The following is a 23888-nucleotide window of genomic DNA, read 5'->3' as shown; positions in this document are numbered from 1 at the left end:
CGTAAAAGGCACCACGGCTTGCACCTGACTCACATGTGTTTGCTCTTTTTTCTCTTTCAACTCTTACCCTTGAAACCCAGCCACCATGTTGTAAGGAAGCCTAGGTCATAGGAAGAGGTCACCTATGGGTGTTCCGGCTGACAGCCCCTGAGCCAACCATCAACGTATGAGTGAACAAGACTTCAGAAGTTCTGCCTTCCAGTTTTCTGGCAGAAACCCTAGAGTTTCTCAACCCTAGCACCATGGACATTTTGGACCAAACAATTCTTTGGGGTCCCTTCTACACTGTAGGGTATAAGAGCAGCATCCCTGGCTTCTCCCCTCTAGATAACAGCAGCAACCCCCAAGTTATAAGAACAAAAAATACCTCCAGACATTGCCAAATGTTCCCTGTGGAGAAAAACTGCCCCTAGTTGAGAACCCCTGGCCTAGACATTGTGGAGTAGAGACAAACCATCTCTGACCTATAGAAACCCTGAGAAAAACTCATGAGTATTGTTTTAAGCCACAAAGTTTTGGGGTGCTTTGTTATATGGTAACAGATACCTTGGCTTTCTGCCTCCTGCTGCCTGGGGCCCTAGAAAGGTTCCAATGCCCTTTTCTGGACTACCTGCATGAGAACGTGCCAGCTTCTGCACAGATTTGAATCAAATCTGCGTATTTTATTTTTTTGACCTTCCTTTTCAGATATATGTTACGTACTGAAGTAGGGAGTTCCTGTAAGTTTCACAGAACATACACTAAGCTTTAGGATCAGACAGACCTGGGATGGAATCCTGCCTTTGACTTTATATGACCTCTCATGTTGGCCTCTGGTCAAATGTTACCTCCTTGGAGAGGCCTTTCAACGTAAACCCATCTAATACGGCACCTGAACCAATTATGCTGTCATTTTTTCTTCCTAGATAAAATTATATTAAATCTCTGAGATTGTAAGTTCCGTGAGCACAGTGGTCTTGCTTATCTCATCCACGCCTGGATCCCTCAGACCTGGAGAGTGGAACATGGCATAAAGCATTCAATAAATATAGCTAAAGAAATGAACGCCCCAGAAGGAGTTCCTCAACCTCTCTAAATCTCAGCTTCCTTATCAGGAGGGTGGGGTAATAATGCCTTGCTCACACAGCCTAGCACCTAAAAGGCACTCAAAAATCGGTATAAGTTCATTACTAATAAAATTCAAAAAGTCACCATACTGGCTCTGAAAAGTAAGTTATATCTATATTTGATTACAGCTATTAAGTGTAGCCCTAGACACTCATGAACTGCACATGAAACAATTAAACATCATGAAGAAATAACTCAATACAAACTAGAACACACTCAGAAACAATTTTTTTCTATCTTCCATTCTAAGAAAAATAACCACTACTTTAGATTCAAAACACTAATCTAAACCACACTACTATTTTACATTATGTGCAATTTATACTTTCCCTAAATTAAGGATTATTATTTGGATGACTTTTATTTAATTCACATTTCTGGTCATTTATCCATTTTGGGAAAGGAATTTCAAACTACCCTGCCTTTCTGAGAGATTCCCAGTAAAAGGTCAACACATGCAGTATTGTTGAAGAAATTAAGTAAAGGTCAATAGAAGTTAAACAAAAGAGGTGACTAAAATGTCTTTCCCCTCAACTTTGTTCGGCATATAAGAATCTGTAGCACATCTTAATGCAGGTAAATAATCAACTCACAAGGAATTAAGCAGCAAATTTTATTTAGGTGAATTGTTCAGACTGATTTTCAATTTCCTTCTTTCCCTCCCTCCCTGTCTTCCTTCCTTGAAAGTTTATTTGAGAGAGTGTGGGGGAGGGGCAGAAAGAGAGGGAGAGAGAATCCCAAGCAGGCCCTGTGCTGTCAGCACACAGCCTCACGTGGGGCTTGAACTCATGAACCGTGAAATCATGACCAGAGCTGAAGTTGGACGCTTAACTAAGCCACCCAGGCACCCCCCAGAACCGTAGTTCAGCATTAAAAGTAAAGTAAGTTAAGGGCGCCTGGGTGACTCAGCCAGTTGAGTGAGTGACTTCAGCCCAGGTCACAATCTTGCGGTTCATGAGTTCAAGCCCCACATCAGGCTCTATACTGACAGCTCAGAGCTTGAGACCTGCTTTGGATTCTGTGTCTCCCTCTCTCTCTGCCCTTCCCCCACTTGCACTCTCTCTCTCTCAAAAATAAGTAAAAACATTTAAAATTTTTAAAAAAGTAAAATAAGTTAGGCAGAGTTGTATGATCCTCATATATTTAATGTTCAGAGATAATAACACAAGAAGTTAGAGACATTTAGCCCCATCCTCCACAAAATTCTCCAATAACAGTTCAAACCACCCACCTAAAACCCACAAGGTTATGTAACTTAATAAATCTCTGTTTAAAAGGAATTTTAGAATACCATCTCTAAATATAAGCAATTATCCTTTTATCAAAAATTTCATTCTGATAAGAAAAGGTTATGTCAACAATACCCCTGAACTTGGAATTTACTTAAAGCGTTTAATTCTAGTTTCCTACAGTTCAGAAAATTTCCATTATTTTTCCAAGGCTGAACTTAGTCTCATTTTCCTGTGATCTCCCAGGTAATAAATGTGCAAGCATCAGGCACCACAAATAGCCAGCTGAACTGGGAGAAGCATACCTGTTTTCTGCACAGCAGAGGCACAGCATATGTGCACTTACTCAAGTGAAACAAACTCTTTCTGCTAGTTGGAGATGGGGCTTCCAGTACCTTGACTGGACTCCCACTGAAAAAATGGCTCAGAGGCAAGACATGACAGTTTGTTCTGCCAGTGAGGCAGACAGGATCCCCTCCGGTTAGGCAGGTCTTAGAAGCAGTGATAGGCTTGGATAGGTCATGCTCCCCTGGGAGGATGGCTGTGCACAATCCCATTTGGCCCGGCTCCCTACAGGGCACCCATGTGAATGGGTGGATGGGAGAGGGCCTGAGCAACAGTAGCCCCCTCCCTCCCCTACCATGGGACATTCAGCTGGGCTGACAGGAGCCACAATGTCAGCAAAAGTCAGATAAAATATCCCCCTCTCCAGTGACCACCCCCCCCCCCCCAACACCATCCAAATCTCTGCCTGGTTCGTAAGACTGGGAGACAAACACAAAGCTACAGTGGGGGCGCCTGGGTGGCTCATTCGGTTAAGCTTCCCACTCCTGATTTTGGCTCAGGTCATGACTCTCACGGCTCATGAGTTCGAGCCCCACATTAGGCTCTGCACTGACAGCGTGGAGCCTGCTCAGGATTTTCAGTGTCTGTCTCTCAAAAATAAACAAACATTGGGGGAAAAAAAAAAAAAAAGCTACAGTTATCTGGCCACCTCACGCTGACAAGTCACTTCTGCAGCCAGAGCTTGCCCAGTCCTGTCCATATCGTGTGTTAGGTGTGGCTGGGCACAGTTTTCACATGATCGCACCGGTGAAAGAATGCACAGCCTGAGATCACTGGAAAATTACATCTGCTGACTAACAAATGTTGGCAGGTCAGGAGAGACAGAATAACTATATACGGGTTTCTGAACATTTACTCAATTTTTAAAAATGACATAGAACTTCTGAAACATGCACTATTAAAAGCACAGCACCTCATATTAACTTGATGGAGTGCAAAATAGATGTCTAAAAGAACTGGGAATTGGGTGCCTGGCTGGCTCAATCAGAGTTGCAAACGACTCTTATCTCGGGGTTGAGTTTGAGCCCTATGTTGGGTGGAGAGATTACTTAAAAATAAAATATTTAAAAATAATGATAATTTAAAAATCTTTAAAACAAAGAACTGGGGAGAAACTCTCGAATGAATGTTTATACAGACACTTGCATTTAGTCAAAATCGACCATGTTTTGATCTTTTAAGAGTTTCAACTTTTTTTTTTGAAGTCTTATTTATATAAGTGATCTCTATCCCCAACATGGGGCTCAAACTCATGACCCCAAATCAAGAGACACATGCTCCTCTGAGCCAGCCTGGTTCCCCTAAGAGTTTCAGCTCTTGACTTAATGATGTGTCTAAGAAGAGGAGAGATACGTCAAATAAATACTTAACAATGAGATTTGTGAGTAATACACCAATGGTAACACAGCAAGGTTACATCTTATTTGGTGGTTAAATTCTAAGGTTAGTACAGAAAGCAAATATTATATATCTTCAAGTTTACCCTCAAAAACTCCCTAAAGACACTCTGAAATTGAGGATCTGAGAGCAGCAGATTCTTATCTCCCAAATTACTCTCACTGCAGACATACATGTTAAATAGGGCAATGTGGAGAATTTTCCTTTGCTACATAAAGTACTATTTTTCCCTCCCTCTCAGTCTCTCATTGTTTGTTTGGCTTGAGCTGCTATAGTGTCATGTGACCAAGTCAAATGAGATTCTACTACCACAAACTATGAAAATCTGTTAGAAGAACATGCATTAACCCTTATACAGCTAGGTCACTTAGAAAAAATAGTTAACTACATATGGCATCTCCCTAGGTCTCTATGTACAAATGAAATTGATCCATATTAGAGACCTTGGTAATACCTCTTACCATGCAAAGGTGTTTGAAAATAGAAATGTGTTAGAAAAAAGCAGGGTACAGTATTGTGTATCTGGTAGTCTACCATTTCCCTTAAGAACACATGTATATACTTTTTTTTCAAATCATATACATATTTGATATTGAGAATTTCTCTGGAAGAACACACAAGGAACTGGTAACAGTGATGGACTCTGGGAGAGGAACTGGGTGGTGTGAGGAAAAGGAGGGAGGCTCTCTGCTTTATGTCCTGTAGTAACTTGTGAATTCTGTGATACATGTATAGATTACCCAATCAAATATAAATCAATGATTTTATGTTTATGTTTATATTTTATGTTTAGGGTGGCCAGGTGGCTCAGTCAGTTAAGCGTCCGACTCCTGATTTTGGCTCAGGTCATGATCCCAGGATTGTGGGATCAAGCCCTGGGTCGGGCTCTGCGCAGACAATATGGACCCGCTTGGGATTCTCTCTCACTCACTCTCGCTCTCTCTCTCCCTTGCCCCTCTCTCCCTCTTGCTCTTTCTCTCTCAAATAAAAATAAAAAAAGAAAAAAATCTAAAAAAGAAAAAAAAAGAATGCTTAAAAAAAAGAAAGAAAAGAAAGACTAGAGAATTACCTGAATATCTTAATGGGGCTTAATATTTACGATATTTGTGATTCACCCTTATTGGCCTGACATAACTGGATGCAAGAAATCTTAATAATAAAACAAATACAACCCATAAACCAGCATATGGGCTGGACCCTATACCTCTGGAAACTATAAATATGACTCTTAGTGCTTGGGAAAGGTTCTTCAGGTTGGATGACAAACACAGTACAATGCCAAAGTCCAAGTTCCTGGCCCTTCAAAATTCTGCTTGATCCAAATAGTCTTTTGCAATGAGGCCTAAATATTTACCTGGCTGCGAAAAAAGCAGCTGTGACAGATGTTGTGCAAGTGTCTGAAGAGCTGCGGCTCCCCCCAGATGGTCCACATCCAGGAGGGATACGAGACTCTGGAGACACACGAGGGCTCTGCACTGAATAGTGTTCATCCTGGAAAGGAAGCAAAAAAAATGCGGTCTGTTTCCCTAATGCGGTCTATTATCCAACAGAATCCAGTATTAACTTTCCACCTAAGCTTCAGGCTCTGGCTGGGAATATCTGCAAGCAGAAGGTATATGGCTATTAACAAAGAATCTTAAGGTGAACTGTTTATCTACCTAATCAAATTGCTTGAGCACTCAGGGCTTGCGGCACAATTACTCACTTATGAGTCACAGGGAATCTGCTTTAGAAAAATTTTTATGCACAGCAGCATCTGAACTATTTTTAATTGTGAAATATGACATACGTAAAGTGCTCAACACATATATAGAGTTTAATAGTTTATTCATATTTTATAAAGCAAACACTGCGCACCCAGATAATAAACACCGCCAGCACCCCCACAGCCCATCTACCCCTTCCCTATCACGCCCCACCTCTCTGACCCCTAAAGGTCACCACTATCCAGGCTTTTATGGTAAACATTTCCTTGCTCTTCTTTATAGGTTTACCACCTACGTATGTCTCCTGAGACAAAACAGTTAAGTGTTACCAGGTTTTGAACTTTGTAAAAGTGGAATCACAGTGTGATTATTCTTTTGTGCCTTGCCTTCTTGCTCAATGTTCCAGTTCGGCTTTTTTTTTTTTTTTTTTTTTTTTTTTAGTGCTGTACATATTCTGCTGTATGATTATGTCAAAATCTATTTATCCATTCTGCTGCTGATGGACATTGAGGTTGTTGGCAGGTTGGGGCAACTATGAACCACACTGCCATGGACATTCTCATGGCTTAGTGCACATATGCACCCCTTTTTCTAGGGAATACACATAAGAATAGAACTCTTGAATCTGGGGAGAGTCAGCATCTTCTATTTAAAGGCCCATCGTTTCACATAATCACATAATAACAAATAGTTTTGAAAATAGAAAAGTTTGGGGCGCCTGGGTGGCTCAGTCGGTTAAGCGGCCGACTTCGGCTCAGGTCGTGATCTCACAGTCCATGAGTTCAAGCCCCACGTCGGGCTCTGTGCTGACAGCTCAGAGCCTGGAGCCTGTTTCAGATTCTGTGTCTCCCTCTCTCTGACCCTCCTCAGTTCATGCTCTGTCTCTCCCTGTCTCAAAAATAAATACACGTTAAAAAAAAAAAAATTTGAAAATAGAAAAGTTCTTACTTTCTAACCAAAGATTTCCAAGTGGGACTTCTAGAACATAGGTCAACTGCAATGCTGTTTGGAAAGGCAGTTTTCTCAAAAATCTAGATTTAAAAGAAGGCAGTAAAGCAAAGGTTAAAGAGTAGTGTCATTTTACACAAGATCCCTTTTTCAAATCCCAATATGTTACCTCTACGTGAAATGGTCAGACGTGGTGAGGACCTACTTACTGTTCCTCGTACTCCTGGTAGCGTTAGTCCTAGCTTGCTTCCTGCCAGTTACCTACAGTGTGAGCAAACGTCTTTCCAATACACAGTGAATAGCTAGCCCTCCCCATGCTCCAGAATGAGGCTAGACTTAAAACAGACTACCTTCGGGGCGCCTGGGTGGCTCAGTCGGTTAAGCGGCCGACTTCAGCTCAGGTCATGATCTCGCGGTCCGTGAGTTCGAGCCCCACGTCAGGCTCTGTGCTGACAGCTCAGAGCCTGGAGCCTGTTTCAGATTCTGTGTCTCCCTCTCTCTGACCCTCCCCCGTTCATGTCTCAAAAATAAATAAACGTTAAAAAAAAAAATTAAAAAAAAAACCAAAAAACAGACTACCTTCTTTGGGATGAGGTAGTTGGTGAAAGCAGTGTGAACCTCATGGGAGAGGCAGAGGGGAGAGAGCAACTGGCCACCACACTCGCTGAAGGAATTCTCCATAAATGCATCACTCTCATCGCTGCTAGAAAGCTCTTCCCACTCATCGTCGGAGGGATCTGGGAAGAGTGCGAACCACACATAATTGGAATATTTAAGAAAATCCTCATGGAAGCTGCCCTTTCAGTCCAGGGGCAGAACGTCTCAGTGTAAACTGGTGACAAACCTTCACTGCAGCACATGTTGACGATAATTTCCAGAGCAGTCTGCTGAGCTGTCAACAATGCCATGGCTTCTCTCAGTTCCTTGTCAGTGGGCTTTAAAAAAAAAAAAAAAAAAATCAACCAACCAACTCTCAATGTTTGGGAAAATATTTTCACGTGGATGTCCTTAGTTAGAGCCTACTACATGATTTCTACCCTTGGACTAGAGCGCTTGGGGGAAGGGGCAGCCAGAAGAAAAGTCCTAACGTGCTCAAATACAAATAAGCATTATGATTCCTCTTGGCACTGTGCAGCAGGCCACTGATAACTGTGCTTCCATCTCTCTGGATGGCTGTTCTCTAAGTGTTGCTTAGTTAGCTGCAGAGAACAGGTAAATATTCAGGAATTCTGAACTGAATTCACCCTGAAACTTAATCTAATGTGTTAAGAAGGAGCTCAGCCCACTAAGATTAAAACAAGAGCTCATTTCAGAGACCAGGCACTTATCCACAACAAACCTGCTTTTAGGTGCTTACATGTCCTCTTGGAAAAGACTGCATTAACAAGAATTACTAACAAGCCCGTATACGCAGACAGGCTTGCTTCCTGGCTTTCTTTGAAGACCGAAATAAAGCATTTCTTTAAGACTGAAAAAAGGGGAGAACTTTTTTCCTCTGGAAATAATTAACATGAACTTATCAATTACTATTCTTAAAATGGGCTGTATAAATTTACATGACCTTAATTCTCAAGTTACCTATGAAAAGTGAAATAGCTACACTGATATTCCAGAAGAGTGGGTAAGCTAAAAATAACGTGTATTTCATTGTCTGAATGCTTCCCAATTTCAACAGGTTTCTAACTGCCTTCTCAATGCCTCTATAGTATTCTATTTAACAGATACACTATCATTTATTAAGCATGCCACTAATTTGGAATATTACAGATTACTGGGATATGACATTTCCTCAGATTTACTGGGTCAAAAGGGACATCTACAGATCTTGTGACATGTTCCTATTTTCCCTTCAGAAAGGTTCACACTGATTTACAATCTCCCACCAACTTCTTGTACAATGATTTGACTGTAATTTTGAACCATGTTCAAAATTATTTATTTTTATTTTTTTAAAGTTTTATTGGGGCGCCTGGGTGGCGCAGTCGGTTAAGCATCCGACTTCAGCCAGGTCACGATCTCGCGGTCCGTGAGTTCGAGCCCCGCGTCAGGCTCTGGGCTGATGGCTCGGAGCCTGGAGCCTGTTTCCAATTCTGTGTCTCCCTCTCTCTCTGCCCCTCCCCGTTCATGCTCTGTCTCTGTCTGTCCCAAAAATAAATAAAAAACATTAAAAAAAAAAAAATTAAAAAAAAAAAAAAAAAAGTTTTATTTATGTAATCTTTACACCTGATGTGGGCTCAAACCCACGACCCTGAGATCAAGAGTCACATGCTCCTCTGACTGAGCCAGCCAATTTTCAAAATTATTATTAAAGAATAATAAATAGGGGTGTCTGGCCAGCACAGTCAGTACGGCATACAGCTCTTGATCTCAGGGTTGTAAGCTCAAGCCCCACACTGGACGCAGAGGTTCCTTAAAGTGAAATCTGGGGCGCCTGGGTGACCCAGTCAGACATCCAACTCATAGCTTTGGCTCAGGTCGTGACCTCACGGTTCATGGGTTTGAGACCCTGCATTAGACTGATGGTGCAGAGCCTGCTTGGGATTCTGTCTCCCTCTCTCTCTGCCCCTCTCCCCAACTTGTGCTCTCTCTCTCAAAATAAAAAAAATTTTTAAAATAAGTATCTACAACAAAAACAAAATAGTAATAAATTTAAAATAATAAATTAAAAGATAATACATTTGGGGCGCCTGGGTGGCTCAGTCGGTTAAGCGGCCGACTTCAGCTCAGGTCATGACCTCGCGGTCCGTGAGTTCGAGCCCCGCGTCAGGCTCTGGGCTGATGGCTCAGAGACTGGAGCCTGCTTCCGATTCTGTGTCTCCCTCTCTCTCTGCCCCTCCCCCATTCATGCTCTGTCTCTCTCTGTCTCAAAAATAAATAAAACGTTAAAAAAAAAAATTAGGGGCGCCTGGATGGCGCAGTCGGTTAAGCGTCCGACTTCAGCCAGGTCACGATCTCGCGGTCCGTGAGTTCGAGCCCCGCATCAGGCTCTGGGCTGATGGCTCGGAGCCTGGAGCCTGTTTCCGATTCTGTGTCTCCCTCTCTCTCTGCCCCTCCCCCGTTCATGCTCTGTGTCTCTCTGTCCCAAAAATAAATAAAAAACGTTGAAAAAAAAAATTAAAAAAAAAAAGATAATACATTTATTAATAATTATTTTAAAAGCAACGTGTTAATTTAAAACATGTAAGCTTAGGAATCCCTCCATTTGTATTCCTTTTATCACTGGCAAGAATGTACATAAAAATTATTCCTATCTGCTGTGCATATGACGTTCAAGTAAACATTTATTAGAGAAGACTCAAAGTTAAGTAAGATATGTTCTTGCTGAGCTCCCATTCCCTTGAGATGTATGAAGATCTGACTCAAGAATCCTGAAATTAAGTTCTACTTCTTTATGTAATTCTCTTGCTCAGAACAGTTCCCTGCTTCTTACTGTCATCAAACTAACATAAAGAGCCAATCTAGATGAAATGTTATGACATCTGAGATTTGCTTCAAAATGTTCAGCACTGAGATGGGAGAGAAGGTGGGGAAATAGATGAAATAAAACAGACTATGATTTGATCACTGATAACTGTGGAAGCTGGGCGAGAGACTCCTCTATTTCTGCCTATGCTAAAACAACAACTTGGGCTGGTTCCTTCTCTACATATTTGTGGCCATATCTTCTTAAGTTAAACGATGTGATTAAAGGTTTTGATCCCGAAGGACTGCTGCACCAGCCACCGGGCAGTGAGAAAGACCAGAGCCGACAAGCATTACACACTTTATATTCCTGGCACATACCAGCATGATGCCCAGCACCCTACTGGCACTTAAACACTGGCTGGCTGACCAGCGTGTTAACCATCCTGTCTACTCGGTTATGTTAATAGACTTTAAAAAACAAGTTTTGTTATGAGGAAACACTGCATTTTATAAGCACCAATGTTCTATTTTTAAATAATAGCTGGGAGAGTAAGTGCCTAAACAACAGTTAAATATCAACACTTTTTACACCATGGCACTTTCGTCTTGGTAGACATGGATCTCAGTCCCCACCTTCTCCCCCTAGGAGCCCCCTGGAAGCAAGGCTGAGGGTGCAGAACTCCAGGGTGCTGTTCTCCCGCTCCCCGGGAGGGGTTTCAGGTATTTCAGGGTTCCCCGACAGCCCACCTGTAATCTCGGCTTCTGCTGACGGGCATTTGTCGTGGTAAAACGTGGTCTGTGTGCACCAGTTGGGATAAGGTCAGCGCAATACCACGGCTGCAGAAGAGCCTCCAAGCCCTGATCTGTCACTTTCCCCAGATGGAAGCCACGTATGTCCCAGATCCAGGACTGACCGTTCCCGTGACAACTGAACAGAAAAATGTTCCTAGGGTTCTTTATAAATACCCCTTTGCAAGGATAAGGCACATGGCTATGCCTTTGTCTATTTTGTTTTACTGGCTTTAAATTGTACTCAGACTACAGACAAAAAAGAAATCTGGGGTTCAAATATGTGCCTGCCTGCACCAAAAGGGGTGCCATGATTTTGAAGCGACTTTATGATTTGCAAGCAGCTCCAGGCTTCTCACTTTCATAGTGGCCCCACAACTCACCGCGCTGCTGTGTACCTAAGGGCTAGCCACGGGGGTGGGAGAGTAGCTCCAGCTACAACATTTTGACTTCGCTAAAATAGCACCGATCTGTGCTTTACAAGACTTTGTGAACCCAGGAAAGTAAGATACTGTTATATTTCTTTTCAGGTATATTCCATTTAGAGAATTTTTATTGGGCACAAACTTCTCAAAACTCTAAGACACTGACTAAAGACAGCTCAGTTTCAGTTCACTTTATACAAATCGCGACAAGCCACATGCAGAATTGCAGAAAGTGTGAGGGAGTGGAAATAGCACTCTTCCGGCCCAGGCTTCATCATCCTCCTTCGGAATGAAGAAAGCCAGCAGCCTCACTGATGTCCCCTGCCTCCAGGCCCCCTAACGACACCAACCTGCTTTCGTCATGCTGTTCCTACCCCATCCTAGACAGTGAGGTGTTCTGTCCAAAAAGCCTGCTCTGACTACCTCTTCCTCTCCTCTCCCATCAGGGCCATAGATCTGGTGTGCCTCTCTATAAAACACTACTACCTCAGAAATCTGTGCACAGCCCTATCACTGCTCCTGGCACGGCATATTATAATACATCCTAATTATGGGTCTGTCCTCCCAAGATGGAGCAGGTCCCTTAAGATGAAAATGTCTTGTCTTTCTAGCATCAGCATCTGGCACGGTGCCTGACACACTGCAGGAGCACAGATAATGTGCACCTGAATGAAGAAAGCCAACCTGCTGTCCACCCTGCTCTCCTCCTTGGGGGAAATGTTTTTCCAAGGTATGGCTCCATCTCTGCTGACCGGCTCCGCTGACATGCTCCCTGCACCTAAGTTTGCTCACCTTTACTCCGACACAAGCATGTCACAACCACCCATTTGGCAAACCCTAAAACCCATCAATTCTCATAAGCACCCAACCTTCTCTGCCCAGCAGCAGTGGGCAAACGAGGGCTTGCTATTTTTAAGGATAAATACTAAAAAAGAGACAAGAATGCAAGGGGACGAGCCAAGCAAAGTAAAAATTCCTTTAGTTTGAAGACAGTCTTGCAGAATATGTAACAAAGAGGGGAGACACAGGAGTTAGGAAGGTGTCTGCATGCTACTTAAAGTGTTCTAAAAAGACGGGTCTATCCCCTCTTTGAAATATTCTGTATATAAAAGTTTAATTTTAGATAGGAGATTTCTTTTCCCCCTTTGGGAGTAGATTTATAATGTGACCACGAGAGTCGATGGGGAAAAAGGACTGATTTTTACTGGAGTTCACTTTATATTTAATTTTGCTGTAACATTTTTCTGCAAAGCTTTGGCGACCTATTAAAAGAAAACAGCTGTATTAATCCAGGATTGCAACCATCAATCTGACTTACTGGAAGTAAATCTGAAATGAAAGTTTTCCTTCTGACTTTTCTTTTATGAGGAACTTCTTCCATTTCATCGTCTTCAATCAGATTGTCACCACTGGCATTCTCTCGAATCTCCTCCGTCTCTGCTGCCGCTTTTAACCTTTGAGTTTCGGCCTCCTTCATTTGAATAACTATTTCACCAGCATCCACTTCCAACACTTCCGATAAGATCTTCAGTATGGCATTCATGATTTCTGCCTGACTCTTGGATGGAATAATGTCTTTTAGGTTCCAAACTGTTCCTGGGGGGGGGGGGGGGGGGGGGATGCACATAAGGAATCCCCTGTGAAAGCTTTTATTAAATCCAGTTTCCATGAGATTGGTTCTTTAAGCTCAGATGGGATTTCAAAAAATGTCAAACCCTCCTCCACCTCTGTTTAGTTTTTATTAAATGTCCACACACACACAAAAAAACCTTTGCACAGAGGCAGCTCTCTTTGTTACCATCCTCCACAATCATCTCCCTTCCTTGGCACTCAATGCCTTTCTCTGATACACCACACAGCAACAGACCAAGAGAAGGCTGATCAGGTTTCACTTGAAATGACAAATTAAGTTGCCCACTCTCTTTCATCTTAATCTGAGCTGCCCTCCTAGGCAGCTTCTTATACTCCAGGAGTAGAATTAAATGTACTAAAATTCCAAGGTCTCATGGACAAACCAGAGAGCAGGTTCTACAGAACGGGAGCCACCTGTTACTCGTTAGTCAGTTATAATAAAAATACTTCCTGGTACCTACCCAAAAGAAGTGAAAGCAGGGACTCGAACAGATATGTGTATACCCATATTCACAGCAGCATTACTCAACAGCCACAAACCCAAGTGCCCAACCATGGATGAATGGTTAAACAAAATGTGATAAATATATATAGTGCAATAGTATTCAGCCTTAAAAAGGAAGGAAATTCTGACACGTTACAACATGGATGAACTCTGAGGGCGTTATACTAAATGAAATTAGTCACAGTTGGTACAGCTTGTGACTTTTGATCTTGGAGTCATGAGTTTAAGTCCCATGTTGGGTGGAGAGCTCACTTTAAAAAAATTTTTTTTAATTTTTTAAAAATAATAAAACAGGGGGCCTGGGTGGCTCAGTCAGTTAAGCATCCGACTTGGGCTCAGGTCATGATCTCGTGGTTCGTGGGTTTGAGCCCCGCATCGGGCTCTGTGCTGACAGCTTGGAGCCTGGAGCCTGCTTCTAATTCTGCATCTCCCTATCTCTCTGCTCCTCCTGTGTTCATGCTCTGTCTCTCTATCTCTCAAAAATAAACATTAAAAAAAATGTTTTTAATAAAACAATAAATTAGCCAGCTTCAGAAAGAAAAACACTGTATAATTCTACTTATATGAGGCACCTAAAGAAGTCAAATTCATAGAAACAGAAAGTAGAAGGGTAGTTGCTGGGGGCCGGGAGGAGGGGGAGATGGGGAGTTGTCCAATGTGTACAGAGCCTCACTTTTGCAAGATGAAAAGTCCTGGAGATTGGTTGCACAACAACGTTGAATGTACTTAACACTACTAAACTGCACACTTAAAAATGGTCAAGACGGTAAATTCTACATTACATGTAATTTTTTTAAATGTTTATTTATTTTGAGAGAGAGAAAAAGAAGAGAGAGTGCATGAGCAGGAGAGGAACAAAGAGAGAGAGAGAGAATTCCAAGCAGGCTCCATGCTATCAGGAGCCCACGAACCATGAGATTATGACCTGAGCTGAAACCAAGAATCAGATGTTCAACCACCTGAGCCACCCAGGCACCCCTATGCATAACCTCTTGAATTAAGCATCTCCACATAAATATTAAATTTTCAGAACAGACATATACCAGAAAGTCCTGATGTGGTGAAATGAACGAATGATTGAATTTTGGCCCCCATCTCTACCCATTACATATTACTAAAAAAAGACACTGTCGCAAAATCGCTAAATTTTACCTGCCACCAATGTCTTTAACAGAATGTAGTCCATGGAACTGACTGGAGAAAGCATTGCTGACTCCAGTACATGCAATGCTGGGGCAGTGAAAGAGTTCAGCAGCTCTGGGTTATCTTCAGTCACTGTCTGCAAACAATATGCTATAAAGATAAAAATTAAGAAACAAATGAAATCTGCTAGGGTAATTTATACCAATCTAACTCATCAGAAAACATCTGCATCTTTACAACTTCTTCAGACACAGGTAGCTTTTGTAAGATAGATACGCTTTACTTCAAGCATGATACATGCAAATGAGGCTCCTCGAAGATCAGTGACTTTTTTCTTTTTCTTAATTTCTAATTCTTTATACAATATACTTTCACAAAATACAATTTAAAAGGCTCTTAAATGTTGTGACAACATGGAATTGCTATGAACATTTACAAAAGTTTCTCCTCAATTTCTGTACTTACAGTGGACTGGTAGTAAACAGCCTGTGGACCAAACACCAGTACCCAGACAACACTCTTAGCAGCTCCACTGTCAAGAACAAGCCCCAGGTTTGGGGTCATTCTGGCTTCCTTTAAATTTAGCATGACCTTAAAACTTAGGGCACTTATTTCTAGCGAAGCAATATTTCTTTAAGAAAAAAAGCATCTTAGGGGCACCTGGGTTGAGTTGAGTCGGTTGAGCGTCTGACTGTGGCTCAGGTCAGGATCTCACAGGTTGTGAGTTTGAGCCCTGCGTCAGGCTCTCTGCTGTCAGCACAGAGCCTGGAGCCTGCCTCAGATCCTCTGTCCCCCTCTCTCTTTGCCCCTCCCCCTGCTCGCTCTCTATCAAAAACAAACCAACATTAAAAAAGACTTAAAAAAATATTTTACATAAAAATATGAGTAAACTGAGAGATGGCTACAGTATTCATAGACATATGATCATTTAGTTCTTACTTCCTACCTTGTACTATAACAAGATAATGGATTACAACTTGCATATTAGAAATAATTAACTGAAAGTATCAAAACAACTGGGATTGCCTGACAGGTTTGGCAGAAGAGACCTCTGAAGCACAAAGATGAAGCAAGCCCAAGTTTGTTTTTCTTAGTGTGTTCCAAACAAATCCATTTCTTTCAGGTCTCAAAATTTCAAAGCTGACCATACCCATCCAAATTAGTCAAAATATATGCTACTTCTGTGATCTAGTTTGGTTCCCAAAACACATATGTATACGAATCCATAAATATGCATATGTGTGTGTGTGCGTATATATATATATATATATATATATATATATATATATATATATATATATATCTGTATATATATATATATATATGTATGCCCAAATGTAATTTTTTTCACTAAGAGACTAACTAAATTCACTTTAGCAAAAGCCTAGAGAAACTATGGCTGCTACCATAAAGACAATACAAGAGCAAAGAAAGCCATATTAACATAAAGAACAGTGTCTCAGAAGTTCACTTTACTTCATGTGAACGTTGCTTGATTTTCAAACCAAAGTAACTTGACATTTGTTTAAAAAATCATGAATCTAGCTAAATGCGGAAAGAAAACACTATTATACAATTCAAAATTATTTTATTCTGATCCATCTTTTAGAAGTTTATTAGAGAAAAAAATTTTTAAATAACTAAATCTACAAAAGATACAAAAACAGAAGTGAAGTTTTTCTTTTAAAAGCTATTAACTACGGACGCCCGGGTGGCTCAGTCGGTTGAGCATCTGACTTCGGCTCAGGTCATGATCGCACAGTCTGTGGGTTCGAGCCCCGCGTCAGGCTCTGTGCTGACAGCTCAGAGCCTGGAGCCTGTTTCCACTCCTGTGTCTCCCTCTCTCTCTGCCCCTCCCCCAGTCTCACTTTGTCTCACTCTGTCTCTCAAAAATAAATAAATATAAAAAAAATTAAAAAAATAAATAAAAGCTATTAACTACCTTTTGTCAATTTCCCTCATTGTAAGAAAAATTGTCTTCTGAAATGAAAAGCCACCTACAAATTTCCTAGTTCAACTGTTTTTAAGATCCACATTTACTCATAAATCACCCTTCCACCAAAGATTCCATTTTGAGAAACTGATTTAAAAATTTTTCCCAGTATTATTTACTCCACTATTTTTTTTTTTTTCTGTTCTCTTAAAAGTATCCATTAGAGACAAAAGAAGCATCACTAAGAGAAAACACACTTAGTCCATGCCAGGAGAAATGCATAATTAAATAAAAGGACAGCTGGATACCTGGTCATTATAATGGGTAGAAAAGAAATGCTTTGCATCAATTATTTCTCCACTGTCCCCAGAGTTCTGTTGAGCCACCCACCCTGCAATCTGTCTCCTGAAATGAATAAGGGCTCCTCACTTTGGCTCTCTCACCCCCCAGAGAGAAAGTGAGGGAGGCAAGGCAGCTGAAGCTGCCAGCTTGGGCTTTCCCTGTCCCACAGAAGGGAAGCAGACCTATGTGAAATTTCAATCACTTACTTTCCTCTCTCAAAAAAAGCACAGGTTATCAGTGTTCTGCTGGGAGTATGAGATAGTGGTACAAGACATTTAAATAAGTCTAGATTCCAATTAACTTTGGCTCAAAGGCCTGGTAGTTGTGGGTTACTACGTCTCAGTAAATGGGAGATAAAAGCTTCAAGACTTAATAAAGCCCTCTAAGAATGGTGATACACTAGAAACCGCACCTGCTCACATAATTGCTTTCCTCCCTTTCAGAGTGAAGAGCAGGAAAACTGTATGAGTAAGTAAAGTATTAATCACAGATTTTAAAAGATCCAAAACAAACAGAACTCAGTTACACATTTATATATAATGAGAAAAAAAAATCACTCCTGTAGAATAAACATGCTATGTTGGAATAAAAATTTTTGAATAAGGCCATACATACTTAATAAATCATCACCTTTTCTTCACTTACCTACTGAAATAGCCAGGTCCACATTGGTGGAAAACCTACTTAAATACTTTAATACAATCTCCAAACACCCTTCTTTGTTGAATATAGATACTGCTCTACTACTGCATTCACTAAATTGAAGGGGGAAAAAAAAGTTTTACTATTCACATGTTAACATTAAGAAATCAACCACAGAAATTCATGAAAAGATAAATTAGGCTTTATAAACGAACTAAAGAGCTGGAGTCAAGCACCCACCATTTTTACAGATGAAGAAACCAATGCCCATTCATATACACTGTGCATAAACCAGACTGGCCACCTGTATTTTTATGTCTAACACACCAGGACATTCTAACCAATCTCTTTACCTGCACGCCAGTTCCCTTATAGGAGGCTAGAGCTGGAAGAGATCTTAGAAATCACTACCATTTACTTCTAATCCTCATTTCATACAGGAGGAAACCTAGGCCCCAAAGATGGAGTGATCTATTCAAAGATCACACATTTTATTTGTGGTGGTTCCTTGGGTCCAGCCTACTGTTCCTTCCACTGTGTAACAGTAATAGTAAGATAAAGTGAGGATAAAAGGCCTCTATGCTTGTAAAACAAAAAGCACAAATTTAAAAGAAAATAAAATGAATTTTATTCACTCCTTCTAGACTATTATAATCAGCAAGCAGAATTTGCAGTCTGCAGAAGAGAAAGTGCTATCATAAATATAGTTGAAGCTACACTATCTTTTAATAAAAAAATCAGAATTAATGTTAAGAATGTTATTAATAAATATAACTAAATATAACAAGTATACGAAATACGGGGTATAAAAGAAAGGTAATTTTAATAATTTTATCCCTGTTTCCAGAGAAAAGTATCCCTCTGTTCATACCACATATACACATGATACAATAAAAGAGCGGATCAGGTTATTAAACAGAGGTGACTAAATTACAAAATTCAATCTTGTTATCGAAAGATAAACTATTTTCTGCCTGACTCTCTGTCCATCTGTCTACCTACCTACCCCACCTAGTTACTATAGCACTGCTATGAGCCTACCCTCAAGATGGCCACAGCAGAATCAGATATAGTCAGGAATATAAGGCATACATGCGTTAAGATAATTGTAAATATATACACACGTATACAACTTAAACATATAGGATTTAAAATCATGAAGCAGAAGACAAAACTGTGAAAAGCTAGAACAACTGGAAATGGTACTGTTAGGGCTCACAGGCATTCAGGAAAGAGACACTGTGGAGACTACTTTTTCAGGCTCTTTTCAAAGAAAATTTTTTAAAACTTCTAACAATTAAATAAGCTAAAGTTCCTGGGTACAGGAAACTGTTAACCACCCACTTGCTCATTTCCTCAAATCTGATCTCTCCAATTTTCCGGGGGAATGCATCCACTAGTTTGAAATGAAATCATCGGCACGTTCAGACTGCTGTGTGGGCAGCTTTTCAGGATCCAACTTAATCCTGTTTTCTGAGATACATCTGTGCTTTTAGGTCAGGAGGTATCATTGCTGTTGACTAGAAAATAAGGAACTATGACACAACCCGGTTAGAAAGGTGGGACATAAAATAGGGTAGGAAAAATAAGTCCAGGTAGTGTTTCTAGCCATTTCCATTCCTAAAAGCAAGTCCACACCACCCTGCCACTGCTGCAATCATGGAGAGCATGGCCTTCTTCCTACTGGGGCCAAGGGAGCTCTTCTCAGGCACCGGCGGTCCTGTCAAATGGCAATTGCTAGAGTGGAGGAATAATGCACCAGCCAAGGTCTGTGGCCCCGTCTCGTCCAGGTGCTAGACCGAAGCAGCTGCTGCACAGGGGCTTGACTAGCTTGAAGACAATGACCACTCAAGGGTATGCAGGCAGTGGAGGGTAACTGGGGTAGAGTACATGGTAATGGCCACGATTCCTCTTACTTCTGTCAGCAGCAATGATTGGAGAGAAGTCATAAAGCAAAAACAGAGACAGCGATGCTATGAGGAAAAGGGCTTGGGAGGGAGGGCTGATCTTAGATCACCTAAGGTCACAGGCCCACCAAGGAGAACAGAGCTCTCTCTACAGTTTTACAGAATGAGCAGCAGCCTGAGTAGTGTTGAAGCAGGAGGCTGTGTTCGGAAAGCACCTTACCATATATTCCACAGCACGTTCATGGCCTCGTTGGCTATGTTCTCAATAGAATTTCTGTTCTGATCTTTTTTTTCCTGTGGAGACATCTCATTTGAATCCAGTCCGGCACTACACTGCAACCAAATATCATGATTAGTACCCTGGTTCAAAAGAATAATTAAACAAAAAGGCTAATGATAGTGAAGAAACACAAAAACTAAACATCAGAAATTATAGTGGTTAACGAGCTCATCAAATTCTCATAAGCAGTACCCTTCCCACAGTCCTGTTCCCTTCTGGCAAGAAATACAGACGGGAAAAGTTCACAAGTCATTGTGCAAACTGGATACAAAGCATTTAACACTTTAAAACGTAGAATCAATACAAAGTATTTTATCTAATGCAATGAAGACAGTAAATCAGGCACAGAAAGGTAACACGCAATAGGAGCTAACATCTACACAGGGTCTTCCATGCACAAGGCACTACTCTAAGCACTTTTACATTAGGTTATTTAATCCTGACCATAACCTGTGAGGCAGAGGATCTATTACCCCCAATCTTCTGCTACAAAAGGAAAACTGAGGTACGAGATTGCAGAAAGTGTAGCTTAATACATGGCAAAGCTGGGATTCAGATCCATGTATTCGGCTCCGAAGTCGGGGCAGGACTGCCCTGTAGCACAGCCCATGGCCCCCTCTAAAGCAGAGATTCTCAATCTCAGTACCGCTGACATTTTGGACTGGATGATTCTTTGTTGTGGGGTTCACATGTGCACTGCAGGATGTTAGCAGCATCCTTGGCCTCTACTCACTACATGCCAGTAGCCAACACCTCAAAAGTGTCTCCAGACATTGCCAAATGTCCCCTGTGGGGAAAATCACCACCAGTTCAGAACCAATGCTCTGAACAGAATAAGATGAGATGCCTCTCATCAAAACTGGATATTCTTTATAAAGCCTTAAATAAAAGTTATGTATCAATACAGAATAGTGGACTAGAAGCAGCCTAGAGAGAGAGAGAGAGCGCCTTATTCCCTTCAACTACGTCATGCGCTAAGGTTGGCGTGATGTTAAATTTGAAAACTTAATGTAGTCTTCATGGCAAATTCCTAGTCCGTGCCTCAGTTTTCTCATCTCTAAAACAGGAATAACACCTTCCAAATAGGACTGCTGGAAGGATTAAATAATACATAAAACACAACCTGACACAAAAATGTAAAAACTACTTTTATTTACAAAATTTAAGGTCTAAAGGAGTCAGTCTATAGTTTTAGAAAGGGTTTTTCCAACTAGCGTATAAATAAAAAATAGTGGGGACAAAATAATGGAGACTGGTATAATGAGAAGAAATCTGTGTTTCTAGGAAAAGAAATAAAATGCCCATAGAATGTTTTGAGGGAAGACAAAATAACTAATACCAAAGGGCTTAAAAAAAAAAAAAAATCTAAGTGCGTATACTAAAAGCTACAATTAAAAATTGCCATGAAGATACTTTTTAAACCACCTACCTCTTTCAGCAGTGCGACCAGAGGAGTCATGATATCCTTAGTCACCATGTCATCACAAACTTCAAAACCTCCACAAGCACTGAGATTTCTACACAAAAAGTTTAAAATAAGTTTTACTTTCTCAGAGCACACATCACAAAAACACTTTAAAGTTCTCAAATGTAATTTCTACCCATACTTAAGGTTTTCCAGATGACACTGCATATGATTTCTGTAAGATGCTACAGAACCAGGGGTGCCTGGGTGGCTCAGTTGGTTAAGCATCCGACTTCAGCTCAGGTCATGGTCTCACTGTCCGTGGGTTCGAGTCTCTCTTCAGGCTCTGTGCTGACAGCTCAGAGCCTGGAGCCTGCTTCGGATTCTTTCTCTCTCACTCTCTCTACCCCTTCCCCGCACACACTCAGTCTCTCTCTCTCTCAAAAATAAACAAACATTAGAAAAAAAAAAAAAAGATGCCACAGAATCAATCCAAAGATTTCATCTGTTCTGATCCTTGTTTCACATGATGTAAACAAATGACTTTGTCATGTGACAACTTAATTTTGAAGTCTGAAACAATACACAGGTACATGGCTACAGGGGCAGTAAGAGAGAGAAGACTTTTCCCATTTAATGTGAACAAATCACAGCATGATCTTACATGAAAGGAACTTTTCTTGGGATCAAGACTTACAAAGGCAACAAGGGTGAGGCTGAAGGACAGCCCCTGAAGCAAGCCAGGCTAAACTGAATTTTAATTGGGAAGCCACTGCCTGCTTGCCTTCTGAGTGCACAGCACTGTGCCAGGCACTGAAGACGGAGATGAATCAGAAGACGCCCCCACAACCTTCCAGGAGCTCCCAGTGTGCAGAAAACGCCCCCACAACCTTCCAGGAGCTCCCAGTGTACACATGCTGCAGGGAAAGAGTAGGGCTTCCTCCATGTGGTTTCCTCCAGTATGTGGCTAATCCCCATCCATCCCTTAGAGCTCACCTCAAACACCCCTCCCTTAGGGCTTTCTTCTCTGAACCCCCCAGTTATCTATCTATCTATCTATCTATCTATCTATCTATCTATCTATCATATATAATGATTTATAACCAAATCATTATTTGGCTAATGCCTGTCTCCCTCAAAGCTGTAAGACAGAAGTCATATCTATCTTGTTCACTAACACATGCCCACAGCCTAGCCCACTGCTTGGAGCACAGTGGATACACAAAATATACCTGCTAAAGCACCAAATGCAACATGATATAGACAGAGAGTCAAGAATTGCAAACACTACCTTCTACTCTTGCCCCCTCTACAGTCCATTCTCTGCACAGACACCAGAGTAGCCTTTTCAAAAGATAAATTAGATCAGGCCACTCCTGCTCACCATAGGCCCTTTAGCCCTACACCACCGAGTCCCTGTCCACCTCTCCAACCTCATCTGTAATACCCACCCCTGCCCTGCAAAGCCACACTAAACTTCCTGTTCTTTAATCAGGCCAAGTCCTTTGCTGCCTCACTTCTTTGCTGTTTCCCTCCGTCGGGAATGCTTTTGCCCTGGATTTTCAGGTCTGGCTCGGATGCATCAGATCAAGTGTCATCTACAGATCATAACTTAAAGGAACTTCCCACCTCCAACTCATTATCCTCTTGTTTCTCTCCAAGGCACTTCTCACTATCTAGTATTTCCTGTTTTACCTGTTTACTAGTCTCTTGTCTCCTCATCAACACGGGTTCTGTGAAGGCAGGGATCTCAGCTCTCTTGCTCAATGTTCTGCCTGCTCAAACTCCCTGCACCCAGAACACGTGCCACATGCACTGGAAGAGCTCACAGAACCTCGGGACTCTGGGGGTTCCTGGAGAGGGAGCGATGTATGTTAGGCCTTGCGGGGAGGAGGATACGTGGCAGTTGGCTGCTTGCAGCTGGAGCAGCCAGCTGGACAGATGGGATGAGATTGGGGGAGGGGGGTGCGCTCCTCAGGGGTCTGCAGACTGAGTTCAAATCCCCCCTCTGCAAATGGGAGACCCTGGGCAGTTCTGGGTCTCCCGAGCTGCCGAAGGCAAGGGCACGGAGATAATCGACGGTGCGTGGCACGCACACAGCGCTGGCCGGCCGCCGCGACCCCTCTCTCTCCCGGCTCACCTCAGCGCGCCGGCCGCCGTCTCCCTCACCGCCAGGCTGGGGTCCAGCAGCAGCGGCCCGAGGCGGCGCACGGCGTCCCGACGCGCCAGGCCCGGCAACGCAGGCCGCTGCTGCACCAGCCGGGCCAACCCCGCGCAGGCGCACTCGCGGACCTCGGCGCTCGGGTGCTGGAGCTGCGGGACAGGAGCAAGTGTCAGACGCAGCGCAGAGCGCAGGCGCGGGGGCCGCGGCAGGGGCGCGCCGCGCTGGCCCAGGGCTCCGCGCGAAGCTCGCCCCTCGCAGCCCCGCGCGCCCCCGCTTCACCTTTTCTAGCAGCTCCGCCGCCGGCCCGTCGTCCTCCTCTCCCTCAGTCCCGTTCGCCGCCGCCTCGGCCTGACAGTCGCCCGTAGGAGAGAACTGAGGCCGCTTGAAGCGCTTCGTCCGGCTCTTGCCCATGGCGATGTGCGCTGGGAGAAAAGACCGAGAGAGGAGGGCAACAGCAGGACGGCGGAGGCTGCTGAGCTGGTGTCAGGGTCCTGCTGCCGAGGGGTTCCCGGCCCCACTGCTCAGCCGGGCCCGCTGACTGCCGGAGCCCACATGGAGAAGCAGTGCGCAAGCGCGCCGCGTG

General features: G+C 42.5%; 1 protein-coding gene across 7 annotated transcripts in view; it reads right to left on the bottom strand.

Moving 5' to 3' along the window:
* The window catches only part of HEATR3 (HEAT repeat containing 3), a 70022-nt gene extending 46134 nt beyond the window's left edge, over positions 1–23888 (bottom strand). For 3 of the 7 annotated variants that reach the window (XM_058707394.1, XM_058707397.1, XM_058707398.1), the window contains exons 1-11: positions 23585–23886; positions 23282–23454; positions 21166–21253; positions 19677–19789; positions 17553–17662; positions 14642–14782; positions 12671–12948; positions 7578–7668; positions 7313–7470; positions 6734–6816; positions 5434–5570 (exon numbers count right to left, since the gene is read on the bottom strand). In XM_058707394.1, the coding sequence (XP_058563377.1) occupies positions 5434–5570; positions 6734–6816; positions 7313–7470; positions 7578–7668; positions 12671–12948; positions 14642–14782; positions 17553–17662; positions 19677–19789; positions 21166–21253; positions 23282–23454; positions 23585–23716 (1504 nt within the window). In that variant the 5' untranslated portion in view covers positions 23717–23886. Of the gene's footprint in view, positions 1–5433; positions 5571–6733; positions 6817–7312; positions 7471–7577; positions 7669–12670; positions 12949–14641; positions 14783–17552; positions 17663–19676; positions 19790–21165; positions 21254–23281; positions 23455–23584 lie in introns of all 7 variants that reach the window. The other 4 variants (XM_058707393.1, XM_058707391.1, XM_058707395.1 and 1 more) reach the window with 3 other exon arrangements.

The sequence above is a fragment of the Neofelis nebulosa genome, chromosome 17 (genome assembly GCF_028018385.1).
Source record: "Neofelis nebulosa isolate mNeoNeb1 chromosome 17, mNeoNeb1.pri, whole genome shotgun sequence".
Classification (NCBI taxonomy): domain Eukaryota; kingdom Metazoa; phylum Chordata; class Mammalia; order Carnivora; family Felidae; genus Neofelis; species Neofelis nebulosa.
The sequence above is the reverse complement of the archived record's forward strand: the minus strand, read 5'-3'. Positions and strand labels throughout refer to the sequence as shown.